At 45.2% G+C, this 20,132-nt stretch overlaps 4 protein-coding genes across 10 annotated transcripts in view; 2 read left to right on the plus strand and 2 right to left on the minus strand.

Annotated features, from left to right (window-relative positions):
- Nucleotides 1-89: 89 nt before the first annotated feature.
- Nucleotides 90-5,782, minus strand: tmem203 (transmembrane protein 203). Of its 3 annotated transcripts, none has more exons than XM_069514122.1 (2): nt 5,454-5,782; nt 90-2,093 (listed from the first exon to the last, which is right to left on the minus strand). In XM_069514122.1, exon 2 carries the CDS (start codon nt 1,848-1,850, stop codon nt 1,434-1,436), a length of 417 nt encoding a protein of 138 aa, XP_069370223.1. In that variant the 5' UTR covers nt 1,851-2,093; nt 5,454-5,782; the 3' UTR covers nt 90-1,433. The 3 variants fall into 3 exon arrangements, with proteins under 3 accessions (XP_069370223.1, XP_019966941.1, XP_019966942.2); XM_020111382.2 differs by lacking the exon at nt 5,454-5,782 and adding an exon at nt 2,480-2,619; XM_020111383.2 differs by lacking the exon at nt 5,454-5,782 and adding an exon at nt 2,200-2,339.
- alad (aminolevulinate dehydratase) lies at nt 2,072-7,856 on the plus strand. 4 transcript variants are annotated; one of them, XM_069514117.1, is made up of 12 exons: nt 2,072-2,217; nt 5,203-5,328; nt 5,477-5,527; nt 5,806-5,902; nt 5,984-6,119; nt 6,200-6,283; nt 6,437-6,525; nt 6,608-6,663; nt 6,744-6,831; nt 6,913-6,999; nt 7,092-7,221; nt 7,326-7,856. In XM_069514117.1, the coding sequence occupies exons 1-12, from the start codon at nt 2,138-2,140 to the stop codon at nt 7,382-7,384; spliced, it is 1,083 nt and encodes a 360-aa protein (XP_069370218.1). In that variant the 5' UTR covers nt 2,072-2,137; the 3' UTR covers nt 7,385-7,856. The 4 variants fall into 4 exon arrangements, with proteins under 4 accessions (XP_069370218.1, XP_069370220.1, XP_069370221.1 ...); XM_069514119.1 differs by lacking the exon at nt 2,072-2,217 and adding an exon at nt 2,495-2,634; XM_069514120.1 differs by lacking the exon at nt 2,072-2,217 and adding an exon at nt 3,410-3,561.
- Nucleotides 7,857-9,500: 1,644 nt separating this feature from the next.
- The window catches only part of npr2 (natriuretic peptide receptor 2), a 41,863-nt gene continuing 31,231 nt past the window's right edge, over nt 9,501-20,132 (plus strand). Inside the window, exons 1-2 of the mRNA XM_020105138.2 lie at nt 9,501-10,655; nt 18,942-19,123. Of these exons, the coding sequence (XP_019960697.2) occupies nt 9,962-10,655; nt 18,942-19,123 (876 nt within the window). The 5' untranslated portion in view covers nt 9,501-9,961. The remainder of the gene's footprint in view (nt 10,656-18,941; nt 19,124-20,132) is intronic.
- spag8 (sperm associated antigen 8) overlaps nt 10,678-20,132 on the minus strand; it is a 46,128-nt gene continuing 36,673 nt past the window's right edge. For both annotated transcript variants that reach the window (XM_069514125.1, XM_069514123.1), the window contains exon 7: nt 10,678-12,336. The gene's annotated coding sequence lies outside the window, so the exon portion shown is untranslated. The remainder of the gene's footprint in view (nt 12,337-20,132) is intronic.

A 20,132-nucleotide genomic window follows, 5' to 3' on the forward strand; every position in this document is an offset into this window, starting at 1 on the left:
CCATGAAAGAAACAGAGCCTCCTTGTGGCAGAAGCTGCAGCAACAGACCATCACTATTACCCACTGATGATAGAATTAGACAACAGTGATAAAATGTTGATGATTTATTTACATGTATATACAGTTGGACAACATCGATGCCATAACAACATAAATAAAAGATATGGTGAATTCCTTCCAAACTAAATTCTACATATACATAATACACAGAATTCCACATCCAGAAATATCTTAGAAGTTCAGTGTGTAAAATTTAGGTGAAAGGATCTATTGGCAGAAATTGAATATAAAATAATCGTAGAAATGTTTCCATTAGTGTTTCATCTAAATCGTCCAAGTTGTTGTTTTCTTTACCCTTGAATGGGCCCTTTATATTTAAATACTTTATATTTAATATTTATGGGTCCTCTTTACGGAGGCCGCCATGTTTTTTTTACAGAAGTCCAAACTGGACAAACTAAACCTTTTTGAATTTTCATGACAACTGAAGCTGCCACAGGTTCTCCTGCATGTTTGGAAGAGGAGGGTGAGGTGAGGGGTATTCAGCCGCAACATGCAACTTCACCACTAGACGTCACTAAATTCTACACACTGGACTTTTAAAACGAGGCACAAATACATAATATAATACAAAATATGAGCGTCACATTCACGAGGTGAAAACGTTACAAAATAAACAGCAAGATCCAGGGAAGACGTGTGCACACAGTTGACTGCTAGAAGTAATCACACTCAGCTCCTATACATCGGGGTCTTGTCTTGATGGAGCTGACAAACTAGGCGATAAGGGAGCACAGTGCCCGAGGAACGCTTCTTGCAACAGAGTGAGACGTAAAACCAAATTTCAGAGGCAGTCACTTGTTTCCTCTCGGAACAGAAACATCAATGCTGCAGCAGCTCGTCGACCCACTAAGTTGCCTGAATGCCTCGGTCATTACTGCCTTGAGGTTCCTCCTGTTTATTTAATTTGTGGTCTGTGCACATTTGCATTACTACATAATATCAGGTATAAATTTCACTCATGGATCACTGTCGACCTTTGACTGCACCATAGTCATGGTTTAGGCACTACCACAGTCCAAATGCACCGTTACTGCTCCGACATCTTCTCCGAATCTTTGTGCTCTGCAAAGTATCAACAACAACTCAAGTCAAAATGGCTCCATTCTGCTCCGTCTTTAAAAATACAATTTAAACTCAAGTTAGCATCATTAACTTTGTCGCTGTTGGAAACACAAATGACAGAATTCTGAATTCTGGTGTGACCTGGAACACGTATGTGAAAAACCAAACAATAGAAGTGTTGCTGTGTCTTTAAGGTGCAGACGAACCAAAGGGAAAATTACACCATTGTTATGCTTTAAATCTCAAAAGGCAGACGAGGACTGCTCTCTGACTGGCGACGTGAAAGCACGACCACTAACGGCCGCTCCTCAGTTGACGCGGCACGCTCGGATCATGAGCAGCTGCAGCAGGATGAAGAGCGGAGAGACGATGAGGCCGAACCACAGGTCTCTGGCTTGTTCCTGCCCGGCCAGCTTCTGACACAGCAGCACCTCGCACACCAGCTTCAGGCTGAGCACCGTCAGCACCCACAGGAGCCGCAGCACCGCCAGGCGCTTCTCGTTCTCCAGGTACAGCCGGATGGACACGATGGCCGTGAAGTAGGTGCTGAGGCCGTCGGCGGCAAACAGCGGGACGAAGACCAGCCACCAGCTCAGCGAGGTCACGAACATGTCGGCTCGCAGGGCCACCAGCATGCTGAAGACGAGCAGAGCCAACAAGTGGAGGAAGAGTTCGAAGGTGGCGAAGCCGAGCCACTGGACCAGCTCCCTCAGGGAGAAGAGCATGTTGGAGCGCGGCGGGGGGGCGTCAACCAGGGGCGGTCTGACCGACGGGCTCCAGAGCGAGGACAGCAGAGGGAGGCGCTGAAGAGGAGGCGTCACTGAGCACAGATGAGGGAGATGACGCTCTTCTCTCGTGGCTACATCTTCAAACCCCGAGGAGGTTGTGCTGCTGCTGGTGGAGTTGCTGGTGGAGTTGTGTTGCTGGTTGTGTTGCTGGTGGTGACGGCAGCTCAGCAGCTCTGGAGACTGACTCACAACAAATACACAAAACAACACAGTGAGGAAATGAGATGACACACACACACACACACACACACACACTGACACTCAGAGGAGAGGACGGGGCCCACACCATCCTGGAGGACACACAGTGAGTCCAGCGTCCATCTTTGAGTCCCAGTGACGTGTCAGCTTCATTACGTTCACGTGAATAAAGTGTTAAAAAGGTTTAAAGTGACGCAGCGGCGACATGTCGACGCTGCAGAGCCTCAGTGGTTCACAGTGTAGCCTCTGTTAGCATGCGAGCTAATCCCTGTCAGTGGTGATGCAGCGGTGCTCGTCGCAACATCTGCACACAACATCTGCACACGGCCGTGAACACGTGGTGCTCCGCGAACGACGCGTCAGTTTACCTCAACGACTCCGCGCCGCCTCCTGCTCCATGAGTCCGGACGACACACCGCGCACGGAGCTAACAGCCCGTTAGCATCGCAGCTTCAGAGCCTCTGCTTCTCTCGCGCTGACGAAATATCGCGAGAACTCAAATGTCGGGATTCTACAGTGGCCGGTGAGATTTCTTCTTCTTCTTCTTCTTCTTCTTCTTCTTTTGGGTTTTTACAACTTATTGGCGCCTCACCGCCTCCTGCTGGTTTGGAGTGTGGGTCAGGATTATATTATTTATTCTATAGAGTTAAAAAACACAACATATTGTTTACTACTAATCTACTTTATTGTTTTATTTATTATTATTAGTATTTATTTGTACTTGATTTTACTTGTATTCACAATCTGATGATCAATAAGAGCTCCCACCAGAGGGGACTGTGGAATACAATCACAGTGAGTGACTTCTTCTAAATCACTTCTTAGAACCCATTTTTATAGACTTGCTTTCCTGTGATGTAGTTTTTTTACTGTGTTTTTGAACGTTGTCTTTTCACCTTTTTCTTTTTTCTTTTTCATTCATTTTTACTGAATTATTATTACTGCTTTTATGTGTTCAAGTTTTTATCTTCTTTTCTTGCTTGCTGTCAAAACACTCGTTTTTAACAAAGTGCTACATAAATAAAGCACATGACTGGAACACTGAACCCACAGAATTAAGGAACATCACAACTTTCAACTTTTCATTTTCCAATTCTGTAAAACAATGGTTACTGAATACTTAGACATGTCATCATCTGGAATAGTCTTGTTACTTTTAATGTAATTCTCTTCTCTGTCTCCTTTTAATTATTACTAACTGGTATATACATCATCCTCTAATAAACTACTCAAGAGAATCAGGATTAAAGAATTATATTTTAGTTTGCTGCCAAGCTACTGCTGCACACTCCAGTCCAGAAGGGGGCGGTCATGCGCCTATACGCTAGTTCGCCAAATAGTTCAGACTCCAGCCGCTAGTTGGCGGTAGCTGCGTCACCACCAGCCTTCGGTTGCAGAAGAAAAACTAAAGTGAGAAGTGAGAGAAGTCGCAGGTTTTCATCACAACAAGGTAAAAACTGTGTATTTGTACCATTTGTGATGTTTTTCTACACGTGGTCTCAGTTTAATGTCACTGAATCAACACACTACCGCAGTGTCGTTGCGTTTGAAACTCTTCTTCGTGGCATGGTTGTAAAAGCAAGGTGACTAAATGACGTGCAGCTCTGCAGGAACACACACACACACACACACATGTGATCGTGACTTTATTCCATCGTTACTTTTGTGTTTCAAGCTTTTCAACAACAACACAACGTGTGTTCACTGAGAACCAGAGACCACGTGTTCTCCTGCTGTTGAGCTTCGACACGTGAGCTTTGTGTTTTAATTCATTTCCGTGTTGACAGATTTAAAGAAAATGACGTTTACATGAAAATAACACAACATGGTGACGACAACATGCAGCTGACGTACAGTCACGTGTCACATGAGCTTTTAATCCTGATTGTTATTGTTAAAGACCGATCGAGGAACTTATTACTAACATTTATTATAATATATATATATTCACAACTTCACTGAAATCAGACTGTGTGTCATCAGATAGGGGCTGAGCGATGTAGCCAAAATATATATTAAGATAGAAATGTTCATCTAAGTCGATAAAGACAATAATCACGACAAATTATTAGAAATACACCAAATAATCATTTAACTCTGGTTTAACTTTCTTAAATCTGCAATATTCACTCTGTCTGTGCAGCACAATGGTTCATGTTCATCCGTTCACTGGACGTATTCTCACACTTCTGTTTTTACATTACATATGTTTGTTTTTATTCCATTTGCATTTTTCTTGATCTTTTATATTCTTACACTTTATCTTATTTATCTTATTGCATGTTACCTATTATTACTTACTGAAGCCTATTTTTGACTCCTGCTGCTGTAATATTGCAAATGTCCACATTGTGGGACTAATAAAGGATTCTCTTATTTTATCTTATCTTATTGTTTCTGTAAAGTTTAAAGACTTTTGCTCCTGATTGAAGGTTGTGGTTTTAAAATCTTCTTTATTTCAGAGAGTACAGTTTAAAACATTTTCATTACATCCATATATATTGGACTTTTCTCACATTATTATTGATGAAGTTATATTATGCAAATGAAACATTCTATTTGCTTTATTGCCCAATCATAATATTCAGGGTTGATTCATTAAAGTTGACATGGCTTCATGAATCGTGGGCTCAAACTCTTGATATGTGCTGATTAGTTTGGACGACAGGAATTTGCGAAATCATAACAAGATAAAAACCACCTGATTCTACTGAGTCAGAAAAGTCAGTCAACGATAATATGGAATTCGAGCCAAAGTTTTTGACCTGTAACATAAAAGTTAATCATTATTCAAGAAATTCAAGAAAATATTCTTTTTCCTGTGCAGAAATAAAAAGTGGCGGCACGGAGAAGAAATGTTCGTGGAGGAAAAGGTCATAAACTACCAAAATAAAAGGTTGTTATTCAGTATAAATGCTTATTCTGCAGCCAGACAGAGCCGCGGTTGTTTGGAGAAGCAGCGTCACGCATGCTTGGTCAGTTTAAACGGTGACTGAGCTGAAGCACGAGAGTGTGAGAGCGGTTAAAAGGGACCTGCCCAGTTCACTGCGTTTCTGTCTGTGTCTCATCACCGATCGTCTCTTTACTTCAGAGCAGAGATGCAGACGCCGGCGGAGTCGATCATCCACAGCGGATATTTCCACCCGACGCTCCGATGCTGGCAGACCTGTGCTGCGGATTTAAGACCCGACAATCTCATCTACCCAGTCTTCATCACGTAAATGAAAATTCTTTGTTTGTGGATCCAAGTTTCTGTCGTTAAAGATGACGAATGAACCAGAAGTAAACCACAGTGTGTTTTGTGACACTTCTACTGGTGTGGACCCCCTCCCCCCTCCTCACCTCTGGTTCTCACTCTCCTACAGAGACAGTGCGGATGCAGTGGAGCCCATCGGCAGCCTGCCAGGACAGGCCAGGTGAGAACGACGTCCATGAACGCCGTCTCGGCCATGTTGTAACTGTCAGGTTCACCCACTGTGGGTGTTGTCCAGAGATAAAAGCAGTGCGGCTGGGTGGAGCCAGTCGAACACTGGACCTGGACAAAGATAAGAAGAGAATCAAGCTTCTGAATTTCAGTTCCTGAAGAGTTTCAGTTTCTTTTTCCGTGTATGAAACAAATTCTGACCTGAAACTGCCTTTTGTGTTTTTTTCTCACATTCTAACGACGCGATGTTCGATGTGTTCTCATGAACAGATATGGGGTGAACAAGCTGGAGGGATTGTTGCAGCCGCTTGTAGAGAACGGCTTGAAGTGTGTGCTGATCTTTGGTGTTCCGGCAAAAATAGCAAAGGTATAAAAAACACATCCAGACTCGTCTCTGTGGTTTCATCAGAACCGTTTCTTGACGTCACGTCTTTTTTTTCCTCTTCAGGACGAGCGAGGTTCAGGCGCTGACAAAGACGACACTCCGGCCGTACTGGCAGTGAAGAAGATCCGATCTTTGTTTCCAGAGCTGCTGGTGGCGTGTGACGTCTGCCTGTGTCCCTACACGTCTCACGGACACTGTGGTCGGTGCCTCCTCAGATCATTCACCTCCTGTTTCTGTCACGTAAAGAAGATAATGTGCGTCACGTATTTTTTCTCCCAGGTATCCTGAACGACGACGGCACTCTGAACAATGACGCCAGCTGCCTGCGTTTGGGAGAAGTGGCTCTGGCGTACGCGCTGGCCGGTAACTTTAGTTTCTCGTGTGACAAACATGAACCGCCACTCTTCCTTCTGTGAACTCTGCCCTGCCTCTGGATTTTAACGATCTTGAGACGTACAGTTTCTTTCTTTTCACATTTCTACTAATTGTACCGTCTGTGTCATGTGTCTCCTTCAGGCTGTCACATCATCGCCCCGTCTGACATGATGGATGGAAGAGTCCGAGCTATAAAACAAGCGCTGCTATCCAACGGTTTGGGAAACAAGGTAAATGAGTGAAAATGACGAACCCCCCAAAAACCCCAGCTACACTCGATGTCATTATAACAGTGTTGTGGTTCTCCTGCAGGTGTCAGTGCTGAGCTACAGTGCAAAGTTTGCCTCTTGTTATTACGGCCCCTTCAGGTGAGTGAGTCTGGAATCAAACACGAGATCGAGCTTTGAGGTGAGAACAGACTGAAGCATCCCGCTGTGTCTCTCCACAGAGACGCTGCTCAGTCCAAACCTGCGTTCGGGGACAGACGCTGCTATCAGCTGCCCCCTGGAGCCAGAGGACTCGCCGTCCGAGCGGTGGTGAGTTGACTCGTGTGTCCACGGTGCGTTTGTTGTTCACGTCGACGCAGCTGTGGGAGACGTTGTGGTTCTGTGCTGCAGGAGCGAGACGTGAGAGAAGGAGCCGACATGCTGATGGTGAAACCAGGTCTGCCGTATCTGGACATTGTGAGAGAGGTCAAGGACAAGGTCTGAAACTAAATCAGTTTCCATTTTGTGAGACACTGGGAAGAGAAAAATCCCAGAAGTGAAAAAGATTTTTTATTTTTGTCTCCTTGTAGTTCCCCAATCACCCACTGGCGGTGTACAACGTGTCAGGGGAGTACGCCATGATGTGGCACGGAGCGCAGGCCGGAGCGTTCGACCTGCGGGCCGCTGTGATGGAGGCCATGACCGCCTTCCGCAGGGCGGGTGAGAGGGGGGGGGGAGGGGAGGGCGTGTCTGCTGCGGAGGTTTCTAGTATCACGACTGTTATCAAAGAAAACCAGGCACTCAACTAAACTTTGATTTTGCAGGTGCTGACATCATCATCACCTACTACACCCCCCAGCTGCTCACCTGGCTGAAGCAGTGAAGATCGAGGATCCGAAGCCGAAGAAAAAACGGACCAACAGACAGATTCAGTTGAAACTACAAACCACGTGTTGACAAAGAGGATGAGTGAATGTGTGAAGACGAGCTCCGTTCGGCTTCAGAGCTCCATTATTGTTGTTTTGGTTCAGTTCACGTAGCGGCTGCTCGTGTTTCTTTGCACTGACTGGTGAGGTTGTAATCAGGAGTCCAGTTTGATTCAGATACACATGAACAGTGCAGATGTTTACAGTAGCTCTGTGTCCTCTAATGATTTAATTGAGTTAAACTCTGAGAATGTGACACGTCATTATTCTCGTCTCCTCTGTGTCACTGGGATCAGCTTTAAACGAGTCATCGCTCTGAACTAAGATTATTCAAAGTGCTTCATTATGAATGTGGGCAACACACACGTCTGATTTCTGTGTGTGAGACTCCAAACAAGCTCTTATTAATAAATATCATTCACAGCTTCACTTGTGTCTTTGTGTTGTTTATGTGTTTATGTGAAAATGCAGCGGGACTCAAACACTTTATTAAAAACTTTTATCCACGTACACAAAGTCTTTAACTGAACTTAAATATGTTTCATCAGATGAACGCTTGAACGAGTGTGTTCATCTGTTGACCTGTGACTGACAGCAGGGGGCAGTAACGCACCAATAACATGTTGCATGGAAGAAAACTGCAGAAAAACATGTTGCAAACATTTGTTGTGTTTGTGTTTTTAACGTGACGAGATGACGAACTGTGAATCTACTGATTACTGTGATGCATCTCTTCCTCCTGCTGCCTCTCACACTCCATCACTGACCAGCTGATGTCAGTGAGGGTTCAGGGTTTGATTCCCGGGGGGGCACATTGAGATTCAGTCTCGCAGGGTGGTCGACTTCTTACACCGAGACACGACCGGGTGAGAAGCTTCCCTCGTCTCCAGAAGTTCCTGTGAGGCGGCGATTTGCAGCGAGGCCTCCGTCTTCTCTCCGAGTCCCAGTCACTCTGAGGAAAACCTCACAAATCAGATCTCTGCTGTTAAACACTTATTTTACCATTTATTCCTTTAGACTTTATAAAAACCGACTTCTCTAACTCGAGTTTTCTTGTTCGATGGGTGATGTTTTTCTCCGTCTACCACAGACAGTAAGTGCCTCTCTCTGCTGTAGTTCCGAATGACTCATTGCAAAACTAAACAAGTTAAAAGGTGGATGTTTTCACGGCGTGTAAACCTCTCGACTGCGACTCGTTCTTGTGAAGCAGTACAATGATGAATCACGAACGTCTAACTCAAGGTGCCGCGTCGTGGGCGGAGGAAGCTCCAAACAGACAGAATAAAAGAAAAACACAAAAAAAACGGCGTGGAGCCGGAAGCAGCAGAGTCGAGGGCTGGATGTGACCGAGCGTCTCCAGCACAGTGGAGAGACGCTGCAGGTTCAGATAACAAAGCTTCTACGGGCTGGTCTGGAGGGAGAGGTGGTTCGACTCCTGCCACTGAGCAAGGTACTGACCTTTGGCCTCTCTGGAGAAAGAAGAAACTTCTACACGGGAACATATCTGTCGTTAACCTCGGAGACTGGTTAGCCACAGAGCGATGACCACATGTGGCCGCGGAGGGCTCAGCAGAAATTACAGCGTTCCTCTAACTGAGTCATCAAATGAGCCAGTGGGAACCGGGGCACACATACTCCAGTACCTCGGGTCAAAGGTCACCGCAGCAGTGATTCCCCACTGAGGGCCGAGGTTTTACTCGGGAGGTGAAGGTTTGTGTACGTGTGGTCAATCTACAGCGCCACCAACAGGCAGCTGCATATTTACTGCAGCGATTGCAACAAAAAATCTGATAAATCCAAAATAATCCAACCTCTTGAGGAGTAAAGACCTGATCAGGCCCAGATCCTGAAAAACGTATCCCACGTGTTGAGTGACAGCCAGGGGGCGACTCACCTCCGCGTTACAGGATTTATTTACACACTGCAAGAAATGCCTCGTTCTGAATTTTCACTTTTAATTCAGTTTGTCTTGTTTTTCTTTGCAGCGGGGTTTTTTTTTTATTTAGTTGTTGTTGTTGTATTCAGAAGCAGAATGAAGCAGATCATTGAGGGGGAGCTGTAAGAAAATCCAAATCTGCACTGAAATCCTGTGAATGTACCCAGATGTGTCTGACACTCTGGGACTCGGAGGTGATTTATTGACGCTGTGGACATTTCTTGCAGTGTGTGACGTGCGGGGGCAGAGCAGGGGGCTGCTCTGATTTAAGTTGCAGTCATCTGGATGGATGTTATCACTCTCGGAGAGACCAGCAGCTCCAGGACCGCGCTGCGCCGGAGGAACCTCTGCGGGACGTACAACCACTCCATTCCACCAGGATTTTACGCATGGCACTCCCGGGGCTGGCACGACATCATGACGCAGTCCCCGACTTTGTCTGAGTTTTGAAGAGGGAGCGAAGGAGACAGCGATCGAGGGAGACGGATACCTATGGTTTGGTGTACGCGTGCCACAGCCGCCCGTGTCTCCTCTCCAAACGGTGCGCCCTCCGCGGTCGTACTCGCTCTCCGGGACTTCCACGCGGCTGGGACGCGCGATGGGATGCAGAAGCGCGCTGGGATGCTGCCTGCTCGCGGCGCTGTCCTGCTGCCTCCTCCCCGGCTGCTCAGGTAACATCACCGTGGCCGTGATGCTGCCGGACAACTACCACAAATACCCGTGGGCTCTGTCGCGCGTCTTCCCGGCCATCCTCATGGCGCACGAAGACCTGCACGGGAAACACGGGCTGCTGCTCGGTCGATCCATCAACATCCTCAACTACAGCACCGAGGACCCCGCGGCGGGCTCCTGTGCAGAGAGCCGTGCGCAGGTCGTGGCCGTGGACGCGAAGCTCTACTTCCGCCCGGACGCTTTCTTCGGACCCGGTTGCGTCTACCCGCTCGCCTCCGTGGGGCGATTCGCGTCCCACTGGAAGCTCCCGCTGATCACAGCCGGAGGTCCCGCGTTCGGCTTCGACAAGCGGGAGGAGTACAGGACCATCGTGCGCAGCGGGCCCTCCACCACCAAGCTGGGGGAATTCGCCAACGTCCTGCACAAGCACTTCAACTGGACGTCCCGCGCCGTGGTGATCTTCCACGACCTGCGCCAGGACGACCGGCCGCACTACTTCCTCTCGGAGGGGATCTACCTGAACCTGAAGGAGGAGAACATCACGGTGGAGGCGCAGCCGTACCAGGACGACTACAAGTTCTACAAGGACCTGATTTCGTTCATGAAGGAGCGCGGAAGAAGTAAGTTCACGCTGGTTGAAACGAAAAGTGGCGTTTAAAGTTTAAACCCCCCCTGTGCGTCATGGAGCGAGATCTGTGCGCTTTGTTTGGCCCCAAAACAAACTCCTGGTGTTTCAAAACTAAACGTAGACATCTTGTCGTTGTTTTTCTTTTTGCAACTTGTGACATTATCTTTAAAATAACACAGAGCCGCGTCTGGCTACTGTAAAGATCATGTCACTGGATGGAGAAGGAAAATCCCTGGAAGTGGATGATGCGCATTCAGTCAATGTGTCCCCAGTCGCCTCTAGATGTGTCTCAATGAATTGAAGTGCACGTGTCCGTGTATTTAAGGCTGTTGTATTGAATGTGGAGACTTTATTGGAGCAGTGGGAGACCCCGCTCTCACAGAATGAGGTCACGTTGTTTCCTGCAGCTCCAGACTGAGCTGGACTGGAGGAGGTGCAGGGAGAAGCCTCTTTATTCCGCAGTTATTACAGAGGAATGTTTAGGCTGCTGGTTTATTGCCTGAGGAGGACCACCACCTGCGTTTATAACACACACACGCACACGCACACATACAGGTTGTCCTCTCTTACCCGAAAATCTCATTCGATTTCCTGTGCGTAAATGTGCGTAAAAGGACGCTCCAGTCATTTTTTATATTTCTATTTGATGGAGTGATCTGGGGAATGAACATGAGTTTCAATATCTGGAACAACATGAATGACATTAACAACAGTTCTCTCTCAAGTCGCAAAGCAGGTTAACATAACAGTTTCTATATTTAGGTAATGAAGCATAAATCACACAGCAGACAGAGTTAAATCGCTCCTCACTCTCTGGTTAAGTTTAATTAAGTGGAAACAGTGTGAGGTTGACTCATTACTGCTGTTGTGTAAAGTTAATTGTGTGACTGGGATTCTGGATCGTGTCTACTGTGTGTGTGTGTGTGTGTGCTGCAGAAGCTCTGTGGTTGTAGCCATGTTGCTTTAATAATAGTAAATAAATCATTGACTTAAATTAGTCATAACATAAGACTTTAATAGGAACAACTTTCGGGTTGCCAGGTTGTGAAAAATCCCCTTGACTTATCATTTTATTTGGGAAAAAAGTTATAAATGTTGCTTCTTATTAAAGATGCAACAACTCTTCATGAAAATGTCTTAAAACAACCGGACCTACGTTATGTATTGTGTTGACTTGTGTCTTTACATTATCCTAAATTAGATTAAAGGGGTTTCACTTTAGTCGCCTTTTAATTGCATCACATCCGCTTTACCTGTGAATTTGTCTGTTTCTGCTAAAACTCCGCCACACACACACACACACACACACAGACATTAGACAGATATTGATTTCTATTCTCATTTTATTTTCCTTTCAAGAGTTAAAGTATAAATGTCATGTTGGACAAACAATTTTTCTCTACAGGCTTTTAACTTATGTTTGAAGTTATGATCAATTAAGTTATAACTCGTTAAAGTAAAAATCACAACTGAAGAAGATGATTGAATTAAAAACAAAATCAGATTTGGGGGATTTGCTTTCAGAGCAGATTGATCGCATGCTTCTCTCCTGATGAACATTTACATCCATTCTTTTTATTTGTAAAGACACGACAGATTCCACGATGAGCAAACACTTGATGACAGTGGAAAGATAAAAACTCACCGTCATCAGACTCAGTGTGGGGAACAGTCTGCCTCGACCAGTTGGGGGAGAGAGGAGAAGAGAGGGGGAGAGGAGGAGGAGAGGGAGAGGAGGAGAGGGGAGATCAGTCATGTGCCAAACTAAACTTGAACAGCAGCAGCAGATCAGCAAGCACTAATAGAAATGTCTTCGTGTTTTTGTAAAGCTGATTTGTGTTGTGTTTGTGAGGCGGAGACAAACAGCGTCCTCCTGCCTGGAAGGAAACACTCACGCAGATTGTTTCAGAGTGACGTGTTTCTGTCCTGTCGTTTAGAAAACACTTCCACAAACATGCGCCTTCCACCTTTCGAACCTGACGCACTATTTCTCAATATTTGGAGTCAGTCTTTAGAAACGCACAGTTGATCCTGACAGTGCATGGGTGTGTGTGCGTTCGAAATATTCATCTGCCTTCACTCCTGGGAGCGTTTGAAGAGAATCATTTTTGGAACCGGCTCAACATCTGAGAACAAAGTCTGCTTCCAACAAATAAGTGTTTGAGTCGTGAGGTTCCTGGCAGCGGTAACACAAGCCGGGTTTTAAACGTTTGAATCTGTTGTTACAGTAACGGCGTCAACAAATAATGGAATAAACACAGGTAATTAAATGGTGGTAAAGCAGCGAGGGAAGGAGGTGAAAGGTGCGAGCCGCCAACCTCCCCCTCCTCATGCCGAGGATAATTTATGGCGCTGCCACAGTGAGCTGGAGGTCACGGGAGCTAATGGTTTTGTCAGGGCTTGTCCAGGCTCGACGTTCAGCTCGCAGCAGATAACCTCCGGCTTGTCGGCTCTGTCAAGTCCCCCGACCGCTGGCAAGACGCTGGGCCGAGGTAAGGGAGGAAAACTGGGGCTTTGAATGTGAGGCAGCAAGTGGTTGCGTGTCGTTGCAGAGATAAACACCAACACCTCTAAATCCCCAAATTCCTGATTTAATCAACCTAACACCATTAACCTGAGCCTCCACTGATGTTAACTGATGATATCAGCTGAGTCTTTCACAGACACGTCAATATCTCACTCTGTGTTTGCCGATGGAAAAAAGTTTTAGCAATGCAAAAAAACATTTGCATTTACGTCATGATTCGTTTTAATATTTTACGTTAAAAAAGAAGAATTATCTCATTGGAAAGTTCGTTAGTTTGTTCATCTACATTTAGGGATTTCCATCATCTTAAAACTCTTTTAAAGATTCTACTGCAAAAACTTCACTGTTCACATATTTCATTATTATGATTCGAAAACCAGAAACATTTGACAACATCTTGAGATAAGAACGACCTAAAATGGCAGAAACCATCTCTGAGTTTGATCCATGTCCCATCTGCCAACATGGAGGAAGTAGTATGACCTGTACTGCAGCCAGCCACCAGGGGGCCATCAAGATGATTTGGCTTCATAAATAAAATAAAATCTAACATCCTGTTCACCTGCGAGGTATTTGATCACAGAGACTGAGGACCTGGACAGATAATCCTGAAACTATTTGTCCGACCAGACACTGCTGTTCTGTTTTAAAGTGACGCTTTGCAGCTGCGGTGCGAGATTAGAGCGGATCACTGAGAATATATTCAAGCTCCCATCACACTGCCCGGCGTCACTCTCGCCTCGATGCTTTTCACTCCATTAGTGACACACGAGAGGGAGAGCGAGTGGAATAATGCATCAGGCAGCGTTGCATGTTTTTTTCTGTTTGTCGAGTACATGTGCAAGTGGTTCGTGATGAGTCTCTTCACAATGAAGCTCAGGTAGCGGCTCGGTGTAGTTACAGAAATCGTGTTTCCTGTGAAAAGACTCCCAGGATGCAGCAGCAGTGGGTTAGACGAACAGGATGTTGTTTCCACGGACACAGTTTCTGGGGTTTTTTCCACACAAACAGATGCTGCAGAGGCAAAGCTACAAGTCGTCTACTTTACCGCGGAGTCACAAAAAGCCCCTCAGACAGATTAGACGCTGAACAAACAGCGAGCTGGAGGATTATACGCTCTTTAAAAGACAAACATGACACAAATGTGAGTCAGCTCAGAAAAATCCTGTGTAATCCAATTGAGAAAGTGGCAAAAACACAGGCAGAGTGCGGTAATTGACTTGCTCCAGTATGTGATCATCCACAGAGCCATCCAACACAGTGTCATATCCTAATTAAACTCAGTGTGATAACTAGAGGCCCAACTGTTCCTTCAAATTCAATCAAGATGCACCGAATTACACAAACTCACAGATATCTGTCCCCTAAACGTGATATTTTACCATCAATCATCATTCTCTGGGAAAATCAGTGAAAAATGTCAAAGGAATATCTAAATATAGAGTTTGACTGGATCTGCTCCAAACTTTCAAATTCTTGTTCTGAGTTGTTTCGAAATCTGTTCAGTACTTTTTCATAATCCTGCTGAAAAACAAACAGGGAGAAATCATAATGCAGATGTTCAACACTGTGAGATGGGGAGTAGGAACTCTACTGCCAGGACTGGTTCGGCGTTCGTTCGACTTGCTAAAGCCACGTCACCTCGTCCATGTCTCTAATTTCCCAGCAACACTGACACCGACTTCGTTTTTTCAACAATTTCTCCTGGACAGACGACTGCTGCTTCGCTTTGGCTTCCGTAGATACAAATATTCAATCTTCTTTGCAGACGTTACAACCAGAAACAAAAAGAAACTGGTTCCAGATTAGGCTACAAATCCGCCCTTGAACAGACTTCGTGGAAAAGGTGCCATCCGAGCACAAGGCTGTAGTTTTCGCTGCTGCTGCATTGTGTTGGAGGTGTTCCTAATATTTTGTCAACTCCATGAATACCAATGAGAGTAGATTCAAACATAAACTGAGTGTGGCACTCTGTGATGAAACTGTCCGCACTAAGGACGAGTGAGGTGTGCTCAGGTAAATAATATATTTTATATACGATATAGTCCTGAGTTATTACAGGACGTGAATATCGGGGGGAGCACACACGCATTTCAGATGCAACAGAATAAGAGCGGTGGGAGAATCTGTTTACAGCAGATCCAAACACACTGTGGGCTGAGGAGAGTCAGCTTCATGCTGTTTTCATAAAGAAGAGTTGGTCTAGTGCATGTGTTGTTTTCTTTGAATCCCTCATGAGTGGGAACGGAGTTTGATCCGTGTGCAACAAAGGCTGCCAGCAACCATGAGCACCACAGAGCAGCGAACGTCCGCTGCTGAAAAACATCATGAAAGTGTTAAAACGAGGTTTGATGAGGATTATTACTCAAACAACCACCAGCCAATCAGAACGCTCTCTCTGTGCTTTTTAACATCGTCCTTGTTTTCTTTTCTTTGGTTTAAGCCTTTTCTTTTCAAATGAGTGAGATTATCTTCTAATGTCTTTTATGGAGGCGAGAGCACACAGAGCTCTTACCTCTGTTTGTGTCTTATATTGTGTGTGTGTGTGAGTGTGAGTGTGTGTGAGTGTGTGTGTACGCTATTTGAATAATAACTGATGTTTAGAAGTGTCTCTCTACATTTGAATCTGGGTCAGACTAAATCTACATGAGGTAACGGAGCATCATGGGAAACATGGTACAAACCGGTTTTTAGAGCAACACGATGTAACTTTAACTGAGCAGCAGCGCCCTCTACAGCCACACGTGGTGATAAATTCCTGTTGGGCTCCGTGTCCGCGGTCAACTGAAAGCTGGATATTACCCATGATGCCCGGCTTCCTGAACCAGAGAAGCTGCGGCTGTCACAAATCCACCAAACTCTGTTTAGAATTCTTTTTTTTGCACGTGACGGCTCGTTCATGCTGCCGTAACGTAACATAACAGTGAACAAATGGTTGTTGAGCAATACAACCACTAGAGGGCGGCGCAGAGGTGAGAGTCTATGACAATAACAAACATGGCGACGGAGGAGGAGGAGGTCGTGAGAATGTTTTAAGAAAGAAGCAAAAGCACATGATTTTGACCAGGTTTCCGTCTGTTTTCTGTTTCTCGAAGACAAACGTCCAAATACGGACAAAGTTAACGCAGAGTACAGACAGAGGGTTGCGTTCGTTGTGATAGAGCATGAATATGTCTTTCTTTGCTGAATGCTGGAGATAAACTTTGGCTCTTAATGACATTTTGACGGATCTACAGTTCTTTACTCTTCAACTTGCTGGACGTGATTCTGACAGTTGAAGCTGCGACTGTCAGTCAGTTAAGATTGGGGATGAGGAGGAGTGGGAATGAAAGAGGAAACATTCTCCTTATTCCAAGTCACTGAACCATCAGACTCATTTTGAAGCTGCTGTTTTTGGGTAAAAAAAAAAAAAAAAAGTTGCAGGAATTCACAAGGAAAAAGCAAATATGTGATCTTGCAGTGTCGAGAAAATCTTGGATCCACATCAGACATTAATCACTTGTTCTTCGGTCCAACTCTCCGTCAAATCGTTCGACAAGTTCCTGGGGCGTCCTGCCAAGTATCAGAGCGCTAACAGTGGAGATCACAGCTCCTCCTTCAGGTAAAAGTCTCGTAACAACCTTGTTAACATGAAAATATGACTTTCAGACCTAATGACTCATATGAGAAGGAAATTTTCTGCAGTAGTGAGGAGAGCAGAGCTGATTACCGTCCTGGAGTCTGTGAAGTGGAACAACTTGTACCAAACAATTTAATGTGCTGTTGTGTAAAGTCTCGGCAGGTCCACGCACTGTACGACTGCTACAACACGGGAGGACATTTTCCACCGGCTGTGTGGAGCATTTACTTTGGGAGCGGTCCAGGAGACAGCAGGACTACTTGGCATGGCCGTTCACGCTGGAAGAGATGAGAGTCGGGGTCCAAGCAGCAGCCGGCTTTGGTCTAACACATGAGGAAATGTCTGCTAACTGGGAGCGCTGCCTCGGAGCTGGCAGCAGACGCTCTCACATACGCTACAAATGGAAATAAAGCTGCGTTTTGGATGTGACTCAACAGCGGCAGGGTGTAGGTGGCAGGGTGAAGGTGCCGCGTAACGAGACTGTGACAGAACAGAGGTCTCCGCTTTGATTCAAGCGCTGGAGTGCGTTTGAGCACAATTGTGAATGTTTTCAGACGAGAACCTGGAAACGTCTGGAAAATTGAGTCTGCACGTTTTATGGAGTTTGTCTTTCGCGTGTGAGGAACGCAGCAGGAGGCTGTGCGGGTCATTCACAACAACGGGAATATGTTCAGGCGAGAGGTGGCGTCGGCCCTCATCAACAAGAGCTCCCAAATTCCGTTGAATTAAAAGTTGACATCATCGCTTGCGTCTTCTACATGTGGCTCCGCTTTTTTATCCTCAGTTATTCCAGTTTCGTCATGTTAGATACGTCATCAACATGCATCTTCGCTCGCTGGGAACTTTGCTCGCTCTCAAATTCTCACATGTGCTTACTCTGACATTTTTAAAAAAGGGGGCTAGCATAAAATATGGATCCAAATTTTGAAAATATTTGGGTAATTGACAATCGAAGATTTGCTTTCTCGCACGCAGCCCCTCTGGAAGATGTTTGAACTTTAATGCAGGTCTCAAGCAACTTAGGTTAAAGCAAAAAATGAATTCGTTTTAAGCACAGAACCTTTTTTGACTCGGACCGAAATGTTTCTGAATTGAAATTGAAGATGGTATTTTATTTTAGCTTCTTGAATGATTGCTCATGTTCACAATTTCAAATTGTGGCTTCTTTTAAATGTGACTCTTCTCAGTATTGTCTTTGAGTGACTTCTGTTTCCATTTCAACGTCTTTTCTGTCGTTTTTCTTTTGCACATCTGCTGCAGACCAGTGACATGCGTCAAAGACATTTATTAGAAGCAGACACTGCACAAGTTTGAATTTGCACCAGTCGAGTCGTGCTGCTCACGTTACGCTGCTTGTTTCATGATGTGAAGCCATGAAAACGGGTGGAAAATGTGTCACACAGCTCTGCCTTTAACACACGTTATTGGTTTTGCCAGCTACAGAGCGATAGCGAGCGGGACGAATTAGACTCAAAGGAAGCACATGGACGTTTAATCAATGAGACGATTCAGCCACAGTGAACGTGCAGATGTGAAGTGTCGTGCTCGTCACGACCGTACACATGACATCATTGTTTCCAAACGTACTCAAGTGAAAGTCTTTGCAGATTTCTGCTTTGAAATTGCGATTATCTTCGATATCTTGGCCAGATTTCCTCCCAGCTCACTGATGCTGTGAAACCCAACACAGGGATTTAAATCTTCAACAGTGGGCTTACACTGAAAGGAGAGAGGAGGATATCTAAGAGAAAATGGACCTCTTGTTTTGAGTGTAAGTAATAGAGCACAGGCCTCTGGGTGATCAACAACGTCACGTAAATGTGGCCTTTGACTTCAGATTCAGAGGAAATGAAATTAATCCACCAGCGTCTTCATGTTTTTACACGTGTTACACTTCAGAAGACTGTGTCGTATGATCATTTTAAGGCTGCGTTCAAATTCAAATCAACTCAGCTCAATGATTTTCTTGAACTTCTTGAGAGTGGGTTTATAGGAAGATGAATAATCCGACTAATGCACTAAAATGACATAAAGGCCATGTTGATTTTTAGTGGAAATGCACAGAAATTGTATTGTAATTCATTTGTTTGAAGAAATTATTCTAAAACGTCTCGTTGTTCTCTTTTCTGCAGTCGTGTACATCTGTGGCCCCCTGGAGACGTTCCTGAACATCATGAAACTGTTTCAGAGCGAGATCCAGGACCCGAAGAACTACGCCATCTTCTATCTGGACGTCTACGCCGAGAGCTTGACGGATGGCAAACCGTGGCAGAGCCTAGACTCTGACTGGGCTGATCCCATTAGCGTCTTTAAGGTACAATGGAGGCAACACACACACACACACAATGTATGAGGAGAGCTGTAAAATTGGATTTAAAAAGCAAGGAACTGTTTGGGTCATTACTCCAGATAAGTTGAGGTTGTGTTCGGATTCTTTGTACAGTAGATTTATTGGATGTGAACTGTCACTGTTTGAGCCGCTTTCTAATTGAAGGCAGGAAATAACAGCAGACCAAAACCACCATGTGGCTCCGGAGAAGGACGTCTGTTTCTGCTCATTTCCTCTCAGCATCCCACAATCTTTATCAGACTCCGCTCACCGAGTTACACAGAACCGCGTAGTTAAATCCTGACGAAAACCAACTGTTGACGCAGAGACGTTACTCCCCAGTGGTTTCTGATGAAGTATCACTCGTTCCAAGAAGTTTCTTGAATATTTTTACAATACCTTGGAGCCAAGAATGCCCCGGTATCAAGACTGGATGGAGTATGAGAAGCTATAATAAGAAGAAGCTGTCATGTGTAGTTGGAGATTTTCGACGATTTTCACAGATTGTTTAAACCAGAAAAGCCGAAAAAACAAGTCATTTCTTTTGCCTTATTAATCTGACATCGCTTTCTTTCTGTTCCGGAGCTTTTCATATACAGTCAATGTTTTAAGCAGCTGTAAATTTGACGTTATTTCACTCGACATGGACGCAGGCCTTTCTAATCAATGCAAATATCAGAAATGTGGGCAGGGATTCAATGTTCCAGGCTTCGTCCAACTGACTGACAGTGCCATGTCAGTGCCTCGCAGACTGTGGCTCAGGCTACTCCAGCTATTGTTAATCAGTATTTCCACTACATACATTTTGCAAAGCACCACACTCGTCCCCGCAGTATGAAATCTTTTGGCATTTGAAAAGGAGCATGCCAGAAAATCTTTGAGAGCCGTGCTTCAGCGAACATGTGCAACGACAATTAGTCCGAGCACGTCGTTAGGAAAGTTGAATCAGGGGAATCTTTTATGGTAATGACATCCATGTATATGTAAAAACTCA

Source organism: Paralichthys olivaceus, chromosome 18 (genome assembly GCF_024713975.1).
Source record: "Paralichthys olivaceus isolate ysfri-2021 chromosome 18, ASM2471397v2, whole genome shotgun sequence".
Lineage (NCBI taxonomy): Eukaryota > Metazoa > Chordata > Actinopteri > Pleuronectiformes > Paralichthyidae > Paralichthys > Paralichthys olivaceus.